The sequence below is a fragment of the Corvus hawaiiensis genome, chromosome 20, assembly GCF_020740725.1.
Source record: "Corvus hawaiiensis isolate bCorHaw1 chromosome 20, bCorHaw1.pri.cur, whole genome shotgun sequence".
Taxonomy (NCBI): Eukaryota; Metazoa; Chordata; class Aves; order Passeriformes; family Corvidae; genus Corvus; species Corvus hawaiiensis.
In genome coordinates, this window is record NC_063232.1 from 10,860,531 (window position 1) to 10,882,361 (window position 21,831).

Consider the following 21,831-nt stretch of genomic DNA (forward strand, 5'->3'; position numbering starts at 1 on the left):
TTTCTGGCTCTGATTTTTAAAGGACAAAAAAAAAATGCACAGAATAAACACAGATTTTTTGATGACTGTTGCTGTTCACTGAGCCACCATGGTCAAGCCCAAATCACTACAGTTCAGTTATTACCAATCCTTCAGCTTTTATATTGGGAATTGGGAGGAAGAGCACTGGGAAGATTCCATGCTTGTGAGGAGCACATCAGATGTGCTTTGTGTCTTCAGGTCAGTCTTGGGCCCATGAGGTCTCAATCAGATCACAGAGGTAAACATTGTTTTGGCATGAATAAAACCCTTTTAAGGGGTAAAGAATAGGAATTGGCAGTAGGTGTTTGTAAAGATAAAGGTTTTTCTTGAGGCATTTTGCTGTGAAATGACACCCTCTGATTAGTTTGAGGATCCCTGGGTAGGCAGGTTAGAACTGCCTCGAGTCCAAGCCATATCACCAGTGTATTTCTAACTCTCTTGCTAGCAAAGTTTTTGGAGTGCTGTGTAAAATGTGGGGTAGAGCAGGAGGAGACACCACAACCTCTCTGTGCAGCCTCTTCCAGTGCTTGCTCAACCTCAAAGAAAAGAAGTTTTTCCTCAGATTCAGGTGGAATTTCCTGTTTGTGCCCATTGCCCTTTGTCCTGTTGCTAGGCACCAGTGGAAAGCGTCTGGCCCACTCCTCTTGACACCCACCCTAAATACACCTGGGCATTGATAAAAGCCCCTTTCTGTTGACTTTCCTCTGGGCTGAATAGGCCCAGCTCCCTCAGAGATGCTCCAGTCCCCTCAGCATCTTCATATCCCTGTTCTTTGGATGTCACAAGTCATCTGTTCTGCTCCTCAGAAATTACCTGTTATTAAATATTTTTATATGTAAACTAAAGTCTCGTCCTTTGTCTCTGGAATTTGCTGCTTGCCAAAGTGGATGCATTCCCAGTGAATTGAAAGCTTATCAGCTTCACAGCTGGAATGTGTTGCTGGGAAGGTTCCTATGCTAATTAAGTCTTTCAATTGTAAATATTTCAGCTACAATCCTTTTGATGGACCTAATGAAAATCCAGAGGCAGAGCTTCCACTGACTGCTGGAGAATATATTTACATCTATGGAGACATGGATGAAGATGGCTTCTTTGAAGGTGTGTTCTAGGAAAATGAAATGTGACTGACCTGCTGTGGGAGAGTTGATCTCTCTCCAGAAAATGAGAGAGGAATTTAGTGAATCTTGAAACCTCAAGGTAAAGGTTTTCTGCCCAAAGTTAGTTTGTTAGAAGGAAGAGCAGATTCTGTTGGAAAAGGCTTTTATTTATGTTATGATTTAATTAAGTCTCAGTCATGAAATCCTGGTCTAGTGATTTCAGTGGAAATTTTGCTACTACTTTCAGCAAGTTCTGGTTTTCATGCCCTATGGTTTCAACTCCCATATGGTTCCTCCCTCATCATGGAGAGGAACATGTTCAGCCCCTTCTGCAGATGGGCTGTTTCCCTCTTTCCAGTGACTGTAGTGAGCCAGGAACTGCAGCAGGTGATGGGCTCCATTGCCTCGTGCTCTTTTGGCACCCAACCCAAATTACAGTTGTGACCCTCGCTGCTGTCACACAGTTTTTCTGTTCTGGCCCCTTTGCAAACATGATCCTGGTTGATTTAAGAGGTAGATGGAATCAAAACCAAGATTTGTGGGCTGTAAATTTGTGCTGAAGTTTCTTTGTGGAGCCACTTGCTTAAAGGGTGATGGTTCCCGATTTCCTGAGGTGCTTTGCAAGAGCTGAGGCAAATGCATGTGTGTTGCACTGCTTGTTCTGTGACTGCTCTGCCTCATTTTTCTTTCTTTCTATTCCCAAGCTTATCATTTATTTGTTTGTTTATTGTTTAAAGAATAAAAAGGTTATTCTTTACTAACCTTTTCTGCTTTCCCTGCTTTCAATTGATTTGCTGTATTAGAGTTTGGAAGGGGGAAGGCAGTGCAGTCCCCATGTGCTGCTCCTTTGTGGTATGATGGGTCTGCACAGACCAAGTGCTGTGTATCTGTTGTCCCCACAAGTCTTTTTGGGACACCTTTAGTACAGGAGTTGAGAAAGGAGGGAGCTAAAAGGAAGGCCAGAGCTAAATACAGAGCTGGAAAGATGGACTTTCTTGAGGAAGTACTGCAAACCCCCAATCTGTATGGCTGGGAGAAGACATAAAATCATCCATCTGCATAGTTCGGGAAGGCTGAAAAAGTTAGTGAAGGAGCTGTGATGAGGAAGAATGGGATAATGAAGAAGGAGAAACCCTTTAGCTAATTACATAACCCAGCTTTTTACCTAGTTGGCTCTGGAATGTGTGGAGCAGTGAGTCTCCTCACTGTGTCCATTGGGACCTAACAAGGGAAGCCCTAGGAAATCAGGAAACATTGCCAGGAATAACCTCCCTGAGGTTTTTTCCACTCCTGACTGCAGAGCAGTTGTACCCTGGCATAGATGTTGTCCCGTAGTCCTCACAGCTGAGTTGGAAGGCTCAAAGGCAGGAGCAGTGGTAACAGGTGTCCTGTTTTTTGTTTAGGGGAGCTGATGGATGGCCGGCGAGGGCTGGTCCCCTCCAATTTTGTTGAGCGAGTTTCAGATGATGACCTCATGACGTTTCTGCCTCCGGAGCTGAGTGATCTCACCCATAGCTCATACCAGGAGAAAAGTTTGGTCAGTGCAAGCACCAGCAGTGGAGAAAAGAGCGAGTTCTCCATTGAAGAGAGTAGCGTCAGTCCGTTGGCCAGTAGAGCAGAAGGAGACCGGGAGGAACCCGTTAGTCACACAGCAGTGCCTTACCCAAGAAAACTGACTCTGATCAAGCAGCTTGCCAGAAGCATAGTTGTAGGCTGGGAACCACCTCTTTTGCCAGCTGGCTGCCCAGACATACAAAGCTACAACATCTATGTGGATGAAGAGCTACGTCAGAACGTGAAGAGTGGCCTTCAGACCAAAGCAGTGATAGAAAAGCTGGATTTACACAGCAGGGCTTACCGCGTGTCCGTGCAGACGGTGACGGAGCACGGCAGCTCTGATAAACTGCGCTGCACTTTCTTTGTGGGGCAGGCTTTTGGCGTGGCACCGACGATGCTGAAAGTCAGAAGTGTCACGGCCACGTCAGCAGAGGTCACGTGGCTTCCCTGCAACAGCAACTACAGCCATGGGGTGTACCTCAACGGGCAGGAGTGCGATGTGACCAAGCCGGGCGTGTACTGGTACACCTTCCGCAACCTGCAGCCCAGCACCCAGTATGTGGCCAAGCTGGAGGCCCGGCCCATGAAAACTCCTTGGGAGGAGGTGCCCCAGGGGCAGGAGCAGGACTCAGCTGTGATACACTTCACTACCCCTCTAGCAGGTACCGGCGGCCTCTGCGTGTGGAGAGGCTGTGCTCAGCTGGCCCTTTGCTGGGGAAGCCGTGGGGCAAAGGGAAGCAAGGTTGATTAGGTCCCCAAAGCCTGAGGTGCTGCACTGTTTTTTCTTAATGTTTTTCTTCCTTTATTTTAAAATTTGATTATCTCTTTTGCTTTCATTTGCTCTGGGAAGACATCCTCTGTGCTGGTTGGAGCAGCTGGTTGGGCAGGGAAGAGATGGTTTGCCGTGACCTTGCTCCAAGGGTTGCTGCATCATGGCCTCAGCTACTTTTGCAAAGTTCTGTTCTCTGTGCATTAAAGCTCTCACAGAACAAGAGCACCTTATTTCCTCTGGTTCTGTCTGTCATTTCCCAGGACTGGCCTGGCTGTTGTAGTTCAGTTCTGCAGGGGCAGGTCTGGTTTGGGAGTTTGCTCTTTGATTCTAACCAGGGTTGAGCTTTATGCTGTAGCCAGACAAGCAAGAGGAAATTGTGTTTGGTCTCTCACAGGCACACCTGATGCTCCTTTGGATGTCCAGGTAGAAGCTGGTCCCTCTCCAGGTATCCTGGTTATCAGCTGGTTACCTGTCACCATTGACGCCGAGGGCTCTTCCAACGGGGTCCGGGTCACTGGATATGCCGTGTACGCAGATGGACAGAAGGTGCGGGGTGTGGGGGGGGCTGGGGCTGCTGCAGGGGTAGCACGAAGTGTTGGACCTTAAGACATGGAAAACTCGATCCAGGAAGGTGTCCTGAGGAGGCAGTGACAGTCCTTGGCCTGGAAAGGAGTGACATCAGAGAAGGGGCATTGCTTGGGATGTGTGATGCACACCACAAAAGACTTCTGTCCAGATTTTGGAGGTGCTCCTGGAACAGGACCCTTCAGCAGCAAAACAGGACAGTCAGCCTCCTCTGCTCAGCGCAGGCACTGGCCTGATCCTTTGGGAAACAGTGAGTCCCCAGGGCATGGACAGAGCACAAGGACAGGTACACAGCCACTACCTGGGGCTTTCTCTCAAATGTGAGGAGTGAGGTGTAGTGATCCATCATAAAGTTGGCATCCCCACAGCATGGGCAGAAGGGTCAGGGATGAATCTGCCCCTCTGCCCTGCTTAGGTGAGACCCCACCTGCAGAGCTGCCTCCAGTTCTGGGGCCCCCAACATCAGAGGGATGTGGAGCTGCTGAAGCAAGTCCAGGGGAAGCTGTGCAGATGCTCCCAGGACAGGAGACCCTCTGCGCTGGAGCCAGGCTGGGAGAGCTGGGGGTGTTCACCTGGAGAGGAGAAGGCTCCAGGGAGAGCTCAGAGCCCCTTGCAGGGCCTAAAGGGGCTCCAGGAGAGCTGGAGAGGGACTGGGGACAAGGAATGGAGGGACAGGACCCAGGGAATGGCTTCCCATTGCCAGAGGGCAGGGCTGGATGGGATCTTGGGAAGGAATTGTTCCCTGGGAGGGTGGGCAGGCCCTGGCACAGGGTGCCCAGAGCAGCTGGGGCTGCCCCTGGATCCCTGGCAGTGTCCAAGGCCAGGCTGGACATTGGGGCTGGGAGCAGCCTGGGGTGCTCCAAGTGGAAGGTGTCCCTGCCCATGGCAGGGGCTGGAATGAGATGGGTTTTTAAGGTCCCTTCCAACCCAAACCATTCCGTGATTCCAACATACAAACACCCCAGGGTTCAGTACTATTACAGGTACAGACCATCCAAGGACATTCTGTATTAAAATTGTCCTGTGGTCTTGTGCACACATGATGTAGTTTGAAGGAGCACAGTGCAAAACAGAATGATGCTGTGTTGGATAATTGCTCTTCTGTCGTGGAAATGCTTTTTCCTCTTCACAAAATGGTCAAAAAAAGGACGAGTCTAGGAAGGTAGTCGAAAGAATGGCCAAAAAAAGGGAAAAGCACTAAAAGCACTAAAAAGCACTTAGGAAACAAGGAGAGTTAAAATCTGGAGTGAGAGTGAATGTATTCATATTTTGTAGACTATTCAGTTTCTCAAATTTCTCTTTAACTGATCATTCTTCTCAGATACTGTGCCAGAAGGGTGGGAATTCTGTACAGCTGCCCTCCAGAGCTTTGGGGTCTCTCTTTGGGTTGGGAATTGTTCTTCTCAGGAGGGCTGAGCTGTGCAAATAAATAATGCCTTCCTGTTCCTTTGCTTACAGGTGATAGAAGTTACCTCTCCAACAGCTGGGAGTGTCCTGGTGGACTTGTCCCAGCTTCAGATGTTCCAGGTGTGCCGCGAGGTTTCTGTGAGGACGATGTCTCAGTACGGGGAGTCCGTGGATTCCGTTCCAGCCCAGATTTCCTCGGTCCTGCTGCGATCCTCCCACTGCATTTCCCCTGTCTGCACCACTGTCCCCTCCAGACTGGCCCGGGGGGGCCCCAGGGCCTCGCTGCCTGCCCGCAGCCCGCAGCACACACCTGCGCTCCCGCTCCAACAGAAAATTCCTGCTGAGAGCTCAGATGCCAAACGGATCGATCCCTCCTCCAGTCCCGTCGGCTCAGCATGGCCCCTGCCAGAGAAAGCCTCTTCCCCACCACACCTCCCCTCCCCCAGTGCTTCCTTGGTGCAGGCTCCAGGCACTTCCCCACAGGGCTCGGACACTGGGGGAGACAAGAAATGCCTGAGTGTGCCTCCCCAGCAGGTTGGCACAGTGCTCCCAGGGCAGGGCACGGAGCCTGGCCCTTCCAAGGAACCGGGATTGCAACAGCCGGGTGAAGGGACAGAGGTGCAGGTAAGTGCTTACGTCTCCTGCCCAGTGCCAGGTGTGCAGGGAAGGGCAATGGATCCTTTTTGGGGAGTGGAGCAAGATGCCACAGCATCTTTCTGTGACACACTGTTGCCTCTGGGCCATCATCCAGTGGTGGCAAACAGGGAGTGTTGGCTGCTGTTGTGTACCTGGAAGATGCTGCTCACGTCTTGATTCTGTTTGCTAGCAGCTGAGGAGCAGAGTGAGGAAAGGAACAATTTGCAGAGTTAAAAGGATGTTCCCATGTTAGTCTGGCATTGCTGTGCTCTCTGACTTGAAGGGACCTTCTCCAGTCTGGTGGGTTTGCACTAGGCAGTGGTAGAGCACCTTAGTGGATGGCAGAGTGAGGCTGCAGAACTGGCAAACTGTCCTGACACTGGCTATTTGCAGTTCCCAGTGGGTGAGTGACATTCCCAGTGGAATCCCCAGTAGGGTGGGTGAGTGCTTTCAGAGCTCTTTCAGGACAGTGGTGAGGATGTCTGAGAGCCATATAAAGACAGGTGAATGATTGCTCTGTGACCAGAGGGAAGTGGGCCCTCCTGGTGTGGGATGTATTACATCAGGGAGAATAATCTATTTCCCATTCTGACCTTTGACATCAGAACTCAGGGGAGTGCTCCAAACTGTTAAATTCAGCATAACTTTATTAATCATGGCAGTGCGATCTTGCAAAGGCTCAGAGTTAGGCTGAGACGTCTGAGAATTGCTGAAGCAACAGCAGCTTGGTGGGCCCAAGCCCAAAGGCCAGCTAAATACCCAGAAGAAATGAGATGTTGAGTCCAAAATTTCAGTGATCAACTCCTGGTCATTTGCAGCTCACAGTACCTTGGGTCAACTGCTGGATTCATTTACCCACATTTCATAGAATCATGGAATGGTTGGGGTTGGAAGGGACATTAAAGATCATCTAGTGCATGACAGGGACACCTTCCACTAGGCCAGGCTGCTCCAAGCCCCATCCAACCTGGCCTTGAGCAATTCCAGGGATGAGGAGTGTCCTGGTGGATTTGCCCCAGCTTCAGATGTTCGAGGTGTGCCAGGAGGTTTCTGTGAGAATGATGTCTCAGCTGGTGGATTCAGTTCCAGCCTAGATTTCCTTGGTTTGCTGTGAGCCTCTTGCTGCACTTCACCTGTTTCCAGCATTGTTGCCTCCAGACATGCAGATGTCTGGTGTAGATGGCTGCACTTGTGGTGGTTGCTTTGCCTCCTTTGTGGAGAGGAGTGAAACAGGTGCTCCCAGGATGCAAATCATCCTTCTCACTTGAGATGTGTCTCCTCTCTTGGCTGTCAGCAGAGGGAAACTGGGTGGGAGAATGAGCTGTGAGATTAGGCATGAGATCAGGATCTGGCTGGCTTTTGTGTGAGCCCAGGGGACATTGAGAAGCTCAACACTGCAATGTCTCACTGCCCCTGGGGTCTGATCCTTCAGTGTTTCCAAAGTGCGCCTGGTCCATAAGGACAAGGTTGTGCTCCATTGCAAAATGCAGGGAGGCTGCCTTGGTTAGAGTGAGAAAGAGGCAGCTGCTGAGGGCCCACCTGCCTTACCTTTCTTGTTTCTGGAGCTCCATTCCTCCATCTCCCAGAGGTTTTCTTGAACTGGTTGGAATACAGATGAAGACCTTCTTTAATTCTCACTAGGTGACATAATCAGGAGCTTGGTGTACTCTCTGTGTATATTATCCTTCATTAATTCCCCTTTTCTTCACACCCCTTGCACCCCTGGAAGTCCTGGAGTAGTGTCCTCATCTCCAGCTCATCCCACCATGCCAGATGGTGTCTAGGACATGCCTCTGGCAGATGACAGTGAGAAAATTACCTTGTATAGCTTGGGCTCTTCTTGCTGCTCTGAAACCTGTTCCTGTCAATACCTTTGTGGGCCTTTCCTGAGCTGCAGCACTGGGAGCTCCATGTGTCCCCTGGGAGCTGAGGACAGGGAGGGATTTGCTTCAGGGCTGGCCAACATTTCCAGCTGCAAGTTGCCTGCCAAAATATTCATATGCCTACAGCACAGAACACACCAGAGGGTCAAAGAGTTTGGGGTGGTAAGACTCTGTTTTGGTGTATTAGTACTCTGAGATACCTGCCCTTGGTTTCACTGCTGGTTTGTTTCCCAGCTGGAGCAATCCGCAACCAAAGCGCCGGAGCTGGGAAGCCCAACCGACAGCAGGGGGAAGCTCCAAACAGAAACCTGCCATATGTGCTCTGTGGAGGAGGCACCCAAAGGTCCCAGTGCTGACAGGGAGAGAGAGGCAGAGAAGCACCTGAGCCCAGAGCCTCCGTCCTCCCCCAGCCAGGCTGAGGGGACACAGGACCCCTTCCAAGATGGAAACACGAGTGGGACCAGCTGCCAGGAGTTCCTGAGGTTGTCTCCTGGCAAGGAGGTGATGAAAGAAATGTCCAGAGTGAAAAGAGAGGTTTGTTTCACCTTGGTTGAATGTGTGTGCTTGTGGAGGGATGTGAACTCTACTTGACACTTTGAGTTTTCCAACCTTAGGCAGCAACTGTTCTGTAGGCTGTAAAGAGAGGCTGATGGCTGTGTGTGTCCACACATGCCAGTCACTCCCTGGCTGCTGCCCACTTTCTTTCCTACCACACTTGAGCTGTGTATGTGCTCAGAGAAAAGAAAAATGCTCCTTTGTTGCTGAAATAGAGTCTGGGAGAACTGAGAAAATGTGTTTTGCTTTTCAACAGCAAGAAGAAAAACTGTCGGAAATGGGCCGCAGACAGTTGACCCTTTTCTCTGAGCACAACCGGAGTTCTGACCTTTCAGATATTTTGGAAGAGGAGGAAGAAGAGGAGCTGTCTTCAGAAGCTCTGGAAGAGAAGAAATGGGACCAGAGAGAGCCGTGTTCCCAGGAGAACGGGGAAAAGGTAACTTGTCCCGAGTGCTGCTTGCGGGGAGCACCGGCGCAGCCATCCCATGCCATCAGCTCACAGGAGGAGGGGCTGGGCTGAGTCTTTCCCAAGGTCCTGCTGCTCTGCTTTTACTCCCAGTGTTGGCTCAAGGTAGTAGAAACACAAGGTCTTTGGGAGAGGGAAGGGTGTTTGTTTGTAATGAATGGAGCCAGGGTTTAATTAGATGGAAAAACACACAGGGTGATGTGATGTTTAAAATCCAGGGTTAAAGTCAATGCTATTGATTGAGTTCTTAACACCGATTGTAAACAGGGAGCAGTCAATGCTCTCAGGCACAGGGTGGGGTTGTTGGGGTGTCTTGTGCAGGGCCAGGAGTTAGACTTGATCCTTCTGGGTCCCTTCCAGCTGAAGATATTCCATGATCCTATGATTATTTGGCTTAGGCCTTGGTGCTCTCTGTAGCCAGGGTTGGCATGTAGGAGCAGAGCTGTGGCTTTGCAGTTCAGATGCTGCAAGGGGTGAAATTCTGCCTGAGCTGAGCTGTAAGTGACCAGGTTAATTCGTGCTCAAAGAGTTAAACCTGGCCTGAATGCACCTGTGGGAATGTGATTCCAACTGGAGCCGGTGTGTAACCATACAGATTACAGCAGCTGGGATGAACGTCCATGAGGGAAAGGACTGAGAGTGAGAGACTGGGAAGTTAAAAAGCTTTGCAGGAAATGTGATACGCCTGGATGGCAAGAAAGCAGCCTCTCTTTGATTTTTCATGTGACCAAAGAACATCTGTGGTTGCTGGTGCCCTGTGTGGCTGCTGGTCTGCAGGGATGGGGCTGGTGAGCACTCAGTGGTAGCGGACAATGTAATGACTTGGGAGTAAATTTCCTTTTCTCCCTCTGAAGGGGCTTCTGCTTCCCAGGTGTGGGATTGGACCTGCAGCACAGCACATCAGGAGCCCCAGGAGAGCCTGGTGGCTGGAGGGGCTGGGGCTACCTCTGAAGGTTTTGGAAGGGCTTCCAGTTGTTGGGATTGGACTGGGAAAAAGTGGACGAAAAACAAGTTTCCTGGAAGGAGAAAAAAGGAAATAAGAGCAATCAAGAGCACTATTCTTTGTGGGTTTTTTCTGGGTGTTTTATTTTGGTTGGGTTTTTTTCTGAAAGGAAACACCAAAACCCTGCTTACGTCCTGTTGAGCTGAACAAACTGGTGCTTCTTGACTGGATGAAGTAATTGTTTTCTGCTCTGGCAGTGACAGAGTGAGAGTGACAAGATGCTGAATGGGGAGAGGACATGAGGGTAGGAAGCTTTAGGGCAAAGAGCTCCAGTGACTGCCTTATGGATTGAAGGGGATGTGACTGGAGTAGGGCTGTTTTCTAGGATTCTGCATATTTAATTAAATTTTCTGTTACCTCAAGACTCCTCAGCCAACTCTTTCAGGATCCAAAGGATGAAAACACACAGGGGTGCTGCTTTTAAAATGTTTATCCTCAAATAAGTTGTTTAATTGCTGAAACCATTTATTGTATTAAAACTCAAAAGCAGAAGCCACAACTCTGCGAGCAGCTAAAAGAAGTCTTACTGAACTTACTTTATGGTTGTATTTATGAATTTGGCATATTCCTAATGGGTGCTGACAAGGCAGAAGCCTTGAGCATGTGTCCTGTAAGGAGAGTTTGAGAAAATTGAGGGGTTTTTGGCCTAGAGGAGTTGAGTGGGAGATTTTGTGACTGCCTATAACTATTTGCATGATGGTTAAAAGGACAAGAGCCAAAGTCTTCTTGTTTCTGGGAGATGATATATAAAAAGAGGCAGAAATCATGAGGTGCTGTTGGAGAGGTTCATGCTGGAGATGAGTTCAGACCTCTTTCCCAGGAGGGTGGTGCAGCCTTGGGACAGGTCCCCAGAGGGTTCAGGATCTCCATTCTTTGGTGTTTTCAAGCCTCATCTAAGCAAAGACACTGATTCATTGTTGGCAACAGTCCTGCTGCAATTAGGAGACTGAACTGGAGACCTCTGGAGGCCCCTTCAACCAGTTCTAAATGTAATTCAAGACCAACTTTTGCTTGGAAAAAGCCATCGAGGTTGGAACTATCAGTAGAGAGCCTGCGACTGCCTTTGTTTCGCCCCCACTGTGGTTCGGTTTTTAATTATCTCTGAACAGACCTGCTCATGGCTGTAGCTTAAAACTTCAATAGCTACACATGCTTGTTAAGCTATTTGTAAGTGTCTTTAGAGCACATAATGATGTAACTTGTCAGGGAAGTTGAACAAGAGACCTCCAGACATATCTTCCTACCAAAATGACACTATGCACCTGGGATTTTACCTTTTGTGTTGGTGCTAATGTAATAAGGAGCAAACCCATAAATTCTGCAGTTGGTCCACAGCAAATTTTAAAATTCAGCAGTGTTGTCCCCAAAATTTTCTTTTAACTAGTAGGCTTTCCCCCACCTGCAAGTGAAACTCAGGTCTGTGTGACCCTTTGAGGTAAAGGGGTTTTTCTTTGTGCTTGTGGGAGCTCTGCTCCTGGATTTGCAGACAGGAACCTGCAGTAGGGCTGCGCTTTGCTAGGAGATGGGAAGGGCCCAGGCAGCAACGTCTCCAAGGGGTGTCCTACAGCAGGGGGCCATTCCCCGTGCTCCAGGGGGAGGACAGAGGTAAGGGGGACCCGTGGCTCCGTGGGTGAGCGCAGGCTGAGGCTCAGTCCTGTGGACAGAGGAGCCCACTCAGCTCTGCCGTGGAGGGACTGCGCCTCTCCTGCCCCCGTCCCGCCCCGAGGGTGCCAAGCCGTGGGGAATCCTTCCCGTGGCAGGATGAGAGGTGCTGCAGGCAGCTGTGTGTGTACAGGAGAGGCTGGGAGGGAGCTCTTCCATGCATTTGCCTTCCTCGCTTCCCGCTGCATTGCTGGTCCATCCGATTGCTTTTGCCAGAAGATCCATCGCTCCCTCTGCCCCCTCCCCTTGCTTTGCTGCAGCCACAGCTCCATCCTGCTCTGCTGGGAGGGAATCAGGGTCACTTTGCCTCTTGTTTTAATGTGTATTTCCTCTCTTTTTTCCTTTGCTTGTCCTGGCTGTGGCTTTTCTCGGGGTCTGGGTACAGATGGATCTTTGTGATACTGACAGTGATGAGGAGATTCTGGAGAGGATCCTGGAGCTCCCGCTTCAGAAGAACCACAGCAAGAAGTTGTTCAGCATCCCTGAAGTGACTGAGGATGAGGATGAAGACGAGGATGTTACAGAAGAAAAGACAGACCCTCAAGACTCGCTGGAAACACAAACCTACCATTCAGGAAGAACAGAGAAACCACCCAACAGCAAGGAGCCATTTCTAAAGGAAGATGGGAATAACACCTCCATGGATGTGTCTGCTCAGACTCCGCAGGAGGAGCACGGTGCTAAGGAGAGCAGAGCAGATGCTGACCGTGCAAATCCTGCCTTTGGCCAGCTGGCCTGGAGTCAAAAGAAGGCACACTGGAACTGGGGCTATCAGGAAAACGACCCAAAGTCTGGGAGTGGCACAAGTCCTTCTTGGAGCAAGAAGAAGGGAAATAATTATCGAGAGAAGACCCGGAGTCGGCCTGAGATAAGTAGGAAGAGACAGAGTGATCCAGCAGAGCACTGCAGTCGTCTGCTGGGCAACTGCAGCCAGATGGGGAGCGGGTTATACAGAGCTCCCAGTCTCAGGGAGGAGCTGAATGTTGTCAGCAGTGCCGGTGGGAAGGAGGGGTTGGATTTGTACAGCCGGGCCAGACAAGGCACCTTACGGAAAAAAGCCCCAAGAGCAGGGGGGGCAGAACCTGCTGTGATGGCAATGCACTGCCCCAGCCCCAGGAGCCTGGAAATAGACATCGAGTATGACTCTGAAGATGATCAGGATTCAACCTGTGCATCCTCCCCGGAGAGCAGGCTGTGGCCAGAGAGGTCCCAGAGCTGCCAGGGGGACTGGAGTGATTGCTCCAGTCAGTCTGAGGTTGCCCACCCAGGTGGCAGAAGGGAGCTGACCAGGCTGGAGATGATGGAAGAGCAGGGTATGGAGTGGGCTGGGTCTCCTAGCCAGCACCTGAGATTCTTCTGCCGGGAGAAGGAAGCCCTGAGGTGTGAGAGCAGCTCTGAGGAGCAGGGCTGGGAGCTGGACTGTAAGTCACCTGGCTGGAGAAGGAGGCTCGAACATTCTTCGAAGGGGATACGTAGCACCTCCTTGCACAAAAGGGTTGGGTGACTTTTCCTATTCTGGCTTTGAAGCAGCTTGCAGTGGCACTGGCTTCCCTCTGCTTCCCTGGCCTGCCTGTATCTTGCTTTGTTCCGTGTTGTCCAGGGAAAGGACCCTCCTCTAGGATTGTCTGGAAGAATACCTGAGAGATTCTGTAGTTCTGTGCTGCTCCGTGGCTTTTCTTGTAGTAGCTGCTTCTGCTTTTCCTGCTCCCTGACCAAGTGTCACCGATGCAGTATTCCTTTTCACGCTGGGTCTTCCTCCCCACGACAGGAGGCTGTGGGACCCAAACGAAAATCCCTGGTGCAATAAGCTGATTGGTGAAAGCTTTGTGTAGATGCTGACTGTAATGTCATTGCCTCCCCTCGAAATGCCCTTTCCTCCATCTTCACCCTCACCAAGGGGATCGTCACTGGTGCCTGGCAGGGCGCCTGCCTGTCCTCAGTTCTGTTTTCCAACTCTCTTGGTCTTTCCAGCTCTAGAGTGTCCCTGAAGAGGAATGTTGCATTTGGATGCACTGCTCTTTGTGAAGTGCGTTTGGGCTGAGCACTGTTCAGGGAGTTGGAAGGCAGAGGCTGCTACTAATTCTCTGGTGGTTCCAATTGCAGGCATCCAGTCATAAAGATTCCAGGGGCCTAGAGCCGCCGTGCACGGCCGCGTGGCAGGCTCCTAGCAGGAGGCGGAGCAAGAGTGTAAGAAGAAGCCAAATGCAGAAACCTTTGCTCTCTAGTCCAGGTGAGCAGCAGCGGGGAGAGATGAGGGCAGCAGGAGAGAGGGAAGCCTGGAAGTGGCTGGGGAGAGGCTGGCAGGCAGTGCCTGGGCCCTGCAGGGCTAGGGCAGGGGCAGGGTGCTGATGTTCTCTCTGCTGTGTCCCCTCTGTGCACAGGCCCTCCAAGGAGCACCGCTCCCGAGAGCTCTGGCAAAGATGATGGCATTCGGATCTTTGTGGCTCTCTTTGACTACGATCCTGTCTCCATGTCCCCTAACCCTGATGCAGCAGAAGAGGAGCTCCCATTTAAGGAGGGGCAGATCCTGAAAGTAAGAGCTTAGTGAACATCTCCTACTCTGTGGATCCATCTGGTGTTCCTGGGGCAGCATAAACCTTGGGAGGTCTGCAGCTTCCTCATGAGGGAAGTAGAGGGGCAGATGCCCCTCTTATATATCTTATATATATGTATCTTATTTATATATCTTATTTATATATCTTACATATATATTTATATATATATATATATGTATATATATCTTATATGTATCTTATATATCTTCTCTCTGGTGACCTGAGGGAATGGCTGGAGCTGTGTCAAGGAGGGTCAGGTTGGATATCAGGAAAGGTTCTTCCCCCAGAGGGTGCTGGGCACTGCCCAGGCTCCCCAGGGAATGGGCACGGCCCCGAGGCTGCCAGAGCTCCAGGAGCGTTGGGACAGCGCTGCCAGGGATGCCCAGGGTGGGGTTGTTGGGGTGTCTGTGCAGGGCCAGGGGCTGGACTGGATGATCCTTGTGGGTCCCTTCCAACTCAGGATATTTCATGATTCTTTCTCTGTGCAGCTCAGTCCCTGCAGCGTAAACTGTCTATTTCCCCTTGCAGGTTTGTGGAGACAAGGATGCTGATGGCTTTTACAGGGGGGAATGTGCTGGAAGGGAGGGATACATTCCATGCAACATGGTGTCAGAAGTCCCTGTGGAGAGCAGTGAGCTCAAGCAGCAGCTCCTAAAGCAGGGGTTCCTGCCTGCAGACACGGAGAGCCCAGGTACTGTGTGTGTGTGTGTGTGTGTGTGTGTGCGCCCTGCTCTGTGGCTCTTTGCTGGAATGTGGGAAGCTCAGCCCTGCTGTCGTGTGTGGGCACTGCAGCCACCAAAGCCATCTGGAGGGCTGTCCTGGATCTGCAGCCTGATTTAGCGGCTGCTCCGCGGCAGGGGGGGTCTGGCTGGATGGGGGTGTTCCAAGCTCTCGGTTCATCCCTGACTCCACTGCAGTGTTTGCAGCTGCTGCAGCTGCTCCTGGGCTTGAGGTGTGGGAATTGAGCACAGAGGCTGAGCCTTGCTAGGGGAGGGGAAACAGAAGCGTTTGGAGAGCAGCTGGAGGATGTGAACAAGAGTTCTCACTCTGTTCTCGCCTTTGTTTTGAAAGCCTGTGACTGAACTCTTAGGATGACCCTGCTCCTGGGTGAGAGGATCTGTGACTTGGGAATGGCGATGGGGAAGAGGGAGGAAAGGTGTGAGACAGCAAGGCAGGCAGACAGGAGTGTACAAGGAGCAGACCTGGTCGTTGGGTTCCTCCTTCCTTACTCCCTGAAGTGCATGGTCAGTGCTTTGTGCACTGCAGACTTTTCCTGTTCGTCCCACTCACATACTCGGGGAGGAAAGGGAGCATCCCTGCCATGTGCAGCCAGCACAGCTCAGGCAGAGTCAGGCTCAGTGGCTGTGAGCTGCCCCTGCTGTGAATACTGGTCCCAGTGCCTGTCCCTCATGCCTCCACCCCTCAACCTGCACTCTTCTGTGCACCCTCTACTGCCAGTGCCACTTGTTGGATCTGCTCCACTTGTTAAAACACCAGGATATTCCTGGTTTGCCTGATCCCTGTTTCCCTGCCAGTTCAGCAGTGAAAAACAGCACATGGCAAAGGTAAGCCCTGACATTGCCTGAGCTGGGGAAGAAACACAAATCAACCAAAAAGTAAGAAAACTCAGCAGAAAAAAAGGAGCAATCCAACTCATTCCTATTTCCGTGGAGGGAGACCCAGTATCCAGCCCTAACATACCTTTAAGGTCCCTTCCCACCCAAACCATTCTATGATTCTGAGGGGCTGACAGTGCCCAGCTCCTAAATATTGGTCCCTGGAAAGTTGATCCTGAGGAGCACAGGGATTGAAGGAGCCTGATGCTTTCACTTGTGATTTCTTGAGTATGTTTTTCCTTTGGCCTCTCTCGTGTCTGAGGAGATTTGAATAAGGTGTTTCCCACATCCATACTCTTTCTCCTGTGTGTATGCCAGAGATGGCTGGATGCCTGTGGTGGCCTGTGTCCCTCTGTGGATACACAGGGCTCTCTCTACCCTGCCCCACTGCATACTCTTGAAAGAGTAAAGGATTTTAATAGCTCTGAGACTTCATTAAACATGAAGGGTTTGAAAGTTTTGAGGAAGGTGGTGGTAGTCAGTAAGATGTACCTTGTGTGTGTGTGCAGGGAGGGACTGTAGTTTTGGCACTGGTGGGGCCACACCTCAAATCCTTGGGGCAGTTTTGGGCCCCTCTTGTCAGGGACACTGAGGGGCTGGAGCGTGTCCGGGGCAGGGAACGGAGCTGGGAAGGGGCTGGAGCCCCAGGAGCGGCTGAGGGAGCTGGAAAGGGGCTCAGGCTGGAGCAAAGGAGGCTCAGGGGGGACCTTGTGGCTCTGCACAAGTCCCTGACAGGAGGGGGCAGCCAGGTGAGGGTTGGACCTGATGATCTTAAAGGTCTTCTTCGAACCGTAGTGGTCCTCTGATTCCTTGGCAGTGGGGCTGGCTGTACCTCTGCTGTTTTCCTGCTGCCATAAACCCCTATGACAGCCTTGTAACTAAGGAAATGCCTTGGAGGGGTTGGTCTGGGCACTCTGCAGGTTCATTTGGGATTTCATCCAGTCCTGACCCTGCTCAGTGCAGAAACTTTAGCTAGAGGGCTGGGATTTTTCAGGTGTTAATGGTACAAGGTTTTATTTTGTCCTTATGGTGCTGCTTCTGAAAGATAAGAGCAGCAAAGTCTGTCTGTTGTGAGCTGTGGAGTGGCTAAAAGGCATAAGCACAGTGTGGATTTCTCTGTGTATTTGGGATGTGGATCATGCCTCATCTGAGTCCACAGGCAAGGCTTGGAGGGCTTTGCCCACAGAAATCCCGGTGTCAGCCTCCCAGGGGAGGCATGTCATCTCCTCTGTTCCCTGTTCACTATTCAAGATGCTTCTCACTTTCCATTCACTGTCTGTTTCTCTTGTCTATTTATTTGCTTTTTTGGTGTTTTTATTAAGGAAATGGCACATTTTCTCCACCTCCACGCCGCCAAACCGTCCCTCCTCCAAAACCCAGACGCTCCAAGAAAGGTCTGTGTCACCCACTGCTTCCTCTTTGGTTTTTGCTATAGGATTACAGACTGCATTGAATTTTTACTACTTGCTTTCAGGACCCTCAGACGTTTGTCTCTGTACGACTGCTAGGAAGTGGAAAGAGAGCCCATCCCTGTGCTGGTGTTAAGTTTTTAACAACAGTGATGTCTTTTATAGTTTTGGAGCTTGACCTCTGCTTCTTGTTACGTTCCTGAGTCCTGGTTACTGGTGTAGACTTTCAGTTGCATGAACAGTTTGCTTCTGTTGTTTGCTGTCTTGGTGTTCTCTTTACTGTTTGTCAGTTTTGTCGCGTGGTCACTGTTGGAGATGAGCTCTTACTGATGAGGCATTCTCTTCCCCCAGCAGGGCTGGACAAACAGGAGTACAAGTCTCAGCCAGGTGAGAATTGCTTTTACTGGAGAGTAGGTAATGCATGATCAAAGTACAGATGTGTTTTGTGGTCAGGGGCCAGTGAGACACCCTGTGGTGCTGCTTCAGAGCACTGTAACAAAAGGTTTTAGTTCTTTCAGTTCAGCAGTGGGTGCAGAGTGCTTTGACTGAGCAGAGGGTGCTTGCAGGGGGAGCACACATATTGCTGTGCTGTGGGAGGAGCAGGCCAGTCTCTCACTCATTGCATGCTGTGGTCCTTAAGATCCAAGGGCTGCTGAGAGGCTGCTCCCCCTGCTGAGGTGCATCATCTGTTGATATCCAGAGAGGCCTGGTCTGCAAACCCTTTGCCAGCCCATCCAGTGCTGACCCGAGGCAGGGTTTAAATCCATGAATGTGTGTTTTCTGCAGCAGCAGACTTGGCTTTTGTAGGCTCAGGGCAGGTCTGTAGGTAAATGGGGCTGAGCAGGCAGGAGGTTGTCGATGGCAAGGCCGCACCTCCCTGTGTGCTGTTCCCTGGCCCTTGGAGGATAAATTTTGTAGCTCAGTAGCAGAACATTGTGTAGTGGGAGGAGAAATGTCCTTTCAAGACACTGTAAAGAGACAGCTGTCCTCTGTGTGTGTATATATGTGTGTGTGTGTGTGTAAGTAGGAGACGTAAAATAAAACATTCCTGTACATACAGACAGAGCACCAGGATGCTGGGATGGGGGGATATCCCCACTTTTGTGCTTATGAGGTGAAGAAGAAGATTGGAAAACTGCTTTACCAAATGCCTCGAAAGTCTCTCTCCACTCAGTTTCCCCCAGTATTCTTTTTGTTCACTCCACTACAAGAATGGTGAAGGAGTTGCTGTGATTTGGGATTTTGTCCTAAGACAAAATTTCCATCTGAGAATATTTTATTTTTGTCCTGCAGGGCAGAAACATAAAGACATTGAAGCAGAGCTGCTGACTCCTCGCAGGATGGTGGCTGCCTTTGACTACAACCCTAAGGAGAGCTCTCCAAACACAGATGTGGAGGTAACCACCAGCTGCTCCTCTCTTTTTAGAGGTTTCTTCTTCCTGTCTCTTTTTTCTTTCTCTCTCAAGACACTCAGCCCTTTGATCCAACCAGAGTCTCAGTGGAACTGTGTGAGTATTCATGGCATCCTTTAGTGGTTAGACAGGCCTGAGCAGATCTGGGGCAGGAGGAAGCAGCTCCTACTGGTAGCAGCTGATCCCAGAAACACTCTGGGAAAAGGAAAAACCTGCTTAAGGGTTTGAAAGCACTTCTGGCACTTAATTCGAGCGTGACTTTTGTGTTAAGTACCTGTGTAGGTCTTGGTTCAAGCAAAAAGATTTAGCTCCAGTGTAATGGACCAGTCTGCAAATTTCTTGTTTCCAAGCAATTCCTATATATAGAATCACAGAATCATGGAATGGGTTGGGTTGGAAGGGATCTTAAAGCCCATCTCATTCCAACGCCCTGCCATGGGCAGGGACACCTTCCACTAGTCCAGGTTGCTCCAAGCCCCTTCCAGCCTGGCCTTGGACACTTCCAGGGACAGGAAGGGATATAATCTAAACAGGGAAGGATATAATGCAAACAGTATTTTTGTGGATCAGTCTGTTCCAGGTGGAAAGGTGGCGATGCAGAATCCTTTTTGCAAAAAGAGATGAGCACATGCTCTGTCCTCTGTTCCTCCGAGCTGTGTGAGCTGTGTTAGCGCTCTGAGCAAACACAAACGTGGAGTTTGGAGCCAGAGCCTTTCCCTTCATCCACAGAGGAGTGTCTGGCCAACAGAGGGCACAGTTCAGGGAGTGCTTGTGTCTCCTGCCCGGACAGACACGGCCGAGGCCAGAGCGTTTTAGGGATGGTGGAATATCTTGGGAGAGACACAATGTGAGCACATATCCAGCCACTCAACACTCTTGAACCCTTGTCACCAAGGAGGGAACTGTACTTTTTGCAGTGATTCGTTCTTCTAGAACCTTCCTTTTGGACAAGAGCTCAAATTATTGAAACAAGCTGGTGCAGTTCTGTGGGAGATGCTCCACAGGAGCGACCTGCAGCCTCCAGACATAAATTGAGGGCTAGGGATAAAAGATGGTAAATATATTGGAAGTAGATCCCTTCCAGCTGACACTTGTGAAGTGCCAGTGTCTTGAGTGGGACTCAGCCTGTTTGGAGCCTCCACTGGGCAGCTTTTTCCATTAAAAGAGACTGGTGACACCTTTGTCCTTGTGCCCCATGGAGCATGTGCTGGGGTGCCTGACAGGACAGAGAGTCACTGTTTGCTGTGCTGCTGTTCTGTGTCCATGTTAAATCTCTCTGTTGTATGCATTCCTGCTAGTGACCAATCCCTGAGTGCTGCATACAGAACAGGCTCAGATTTGTAATTATATTTATACAGGACAGATTTGTAATTATATTTAAAGAAATTAAAGGTATTTCTGGTGTTTGCTGAGCTTGTCCTCAGTGCTTTCCAGAGCAGGTGGTAGGGAATATTTTGAACCCTTATTAAAATTGGTTTAAAAATAGGCTTTGCTCTTGTCTTAATTTATGAAATGCTTCCTTAGCAGTGAATTCCAGAGTTATCCATTTCAGTTTCTCTCGTGCATCCTGGTACTGCAAGACTAAATACAGTGGTCTCCCTCCCTTGGAGTGAGATTGGGCAAGAAGCCTGGGGGAGCCAAGTTCCTGGTGAGAATTTCCAGGCAGTGCTTTTCCTGTGACCTCTGTTCTCTGGCTCTTTGCAGGCTGAACTGAGCTTCAGTGCCGGGGACATTATCACTGTCTTTGGGTCCATGGACGATGATGGATTCTACTATGTAAGTGCAGGGCTTGGGAAGATCCTGTGGTTACACTGGAAATTGTTGGAGTTCATCGAGTGGCAGGGAAGCAGAAATCAGGGAACAAAGTATTCTGCTTTTGGGAAAAAAAATAAACTCCTCTTTCCTTAGTGCTGGGCAGCCTGTTTCTGGCACTCATTGCTCCTGCTGTAAGTCCAATATTACAGAATCCTGGAATGGTTTGGGTTGGAAAGGACCTTAAAGGTCATCCTTTTCCACCCCCTTCCATGGGCAGGGACACCTCCCACTGTCCCAGGCTGCTCCAAGCCCCAGTGTCCAGCCTGGCCTTGGGCGCTGCCAGGGATCCAGGGGCAGCCCCAGCTGCTCTGGGCACCCTGTGCCAGGGCCTGCCCACCCTCCCAGGGAACAATTCCTTCCCAAGATCCCATCCAGCCCTGCCCTCTGGCACTGGGAAGCCATTCCCCCTGGTCCCGTCTCTCTGTCCCCTGTCCCCAGTCCCTCTCCAGCTCTCTTGGAACCCTTCAGGCACTGGAAGGGGCTCTGAGGTCTCCCTGGAGCCTTCTCTTCTCCAGGTGAGCACCCCAAGGTATCCCAGCCTGGCTCCAGAGCAGAGGGGCTCCAGCCCTCGGAGCAGCTCCGTGGCCTTTAAATATCCCAGTAGTTCTGAGTTTATGTTTTGGCACCAGTTGCCTGCAGGTTTCCCAAAGCCTGGCCTGCATTTTTCCATGCACACACCAGCTGAACCAGCACCTGCTCAGAGCTGGCATTTCACCAGCACTCGGACACTTGGGTCAGAGGCTGGGATGGTGATCCGAGTAGGCAAACACGTTCCTGGGGCTGTGCCTGCCCTCCAGCTGTGTGCCTACGTGAGCCTTGGCCCTTGGATCATCCACCTCTCTCTTCCTGCATGGGAAACGGTGTGCCTTCACACATCAGACTTGAGGTTGAGCTCCAGGTTAGGTCTGAGGGCATCACTGGGAATGTTTTGTTTGATCCTTTTATAGTGTTGGACAGACAGCATTGCTGGGGTGGGTTTTGTCTCAGCCAAACCACCTCCTGTTGAACTGGAGACATGTTTGTAGGAATACAGTAATGCAGCTCTGGGCCTCTGTGATCATGGATGCAGTGCCTACAGGACACGGTATCAGCACTGCCTCGTTCTTTAAAGACATCAGTAAATACCAGGGCAAATCAAAGGCCTCTGGGGCGCCTGTGGCACAGTCATATTCCAGTATGGTAGTGGAGATTCTGAGTTTGTAGAAATCACCATGTTGCTGGAATACCTTTGTCACAGCTTGCTGCCATCTCTTCTTGCTTTACTCTCTTCTGTGTTTCTGTGCTCTGAATTGTTCCACAACTAAGCAAGGAGGCGAGTTATGGAATTTGCTGAGGATCCTCCCAACGTGGATGTGTTCTGGACTTGTCTCAGCCCACAGC

General features: G+C 50.6%; 1 protein-coding gene across 10 annotated transcripts in view; it reads left to right on the top strand.

Moving 5' to 3' along the window:
- TSPOAP1 (TSPO associated protein 1) overlaps positions 1-21,831 on the top strand; it is a 67,918-nt gene that overhangs the window by 37,800 nt on the left and 8,287 nt on the right. For 4 of the 10 annotated variants that reach the window (XR_007207769.1, XM_048325013.1, XM_048325014.1 and 1 more), the window contains 15 exons: positions 1,010-1,119; positions 2,522-3,337; positions 3,842-3,993; positions 5,491-6,063; positions 8,193-8,492; positions 8,770-8,949; positions 12,030-13,139; positions 13,748-13,874; positions 14,026-14,177; positions 14,728-14,890; positions 17,138-17,209; positions 17,290-17,355; positions 17,579-17,611; positions 18,518-18,621; positions 20,341-20,412. Coding sequence is in view for 9 of the 10 variants with exons in the window: in XM_048325013.1 (XP_048180970.1) it covers positions 1,010-1,119; positions 2,522-3,337; positions 3,842-3,993; positions 5,491-6,063; positions 8,193-8,492; positions 8,770-8,949; positions 12,030-13,139; positions 13,748-13,874; positions 14,026-14,177; positions 14,728-14,890; positions 17,138-17,209; positions 17,290-17,355; positions 17,579-17,611; positions 18,518-18,621; positions 20,341-20,412 (4,030 nt within the window). In the remaining variant the exon portion in view is untranslated. Of the gene's footprint in view, positions 1-1,009; positions 1,120-2,521; positions 3,338-3,841; positions 3,994-5,490; positions 6,064-8,192; positions 8,493-8,769; positions 8,950-12,029; positions 13,140-13,747; positions 13,875-14,025; positions 14,178-14,727; positions 14,891-17,137; positions 17,210-17,289; positions 17,356-17,575; positions 17,612-18,517; positions 18,622-20,340; positions 20,413-21,831 lie in introns of all 10 variants that reach the window. The other 6 variants (XM_048325015.1, XM_048325016.1, XM_048325021.1 and 3 more) reach the window with 6 other exon arrangements.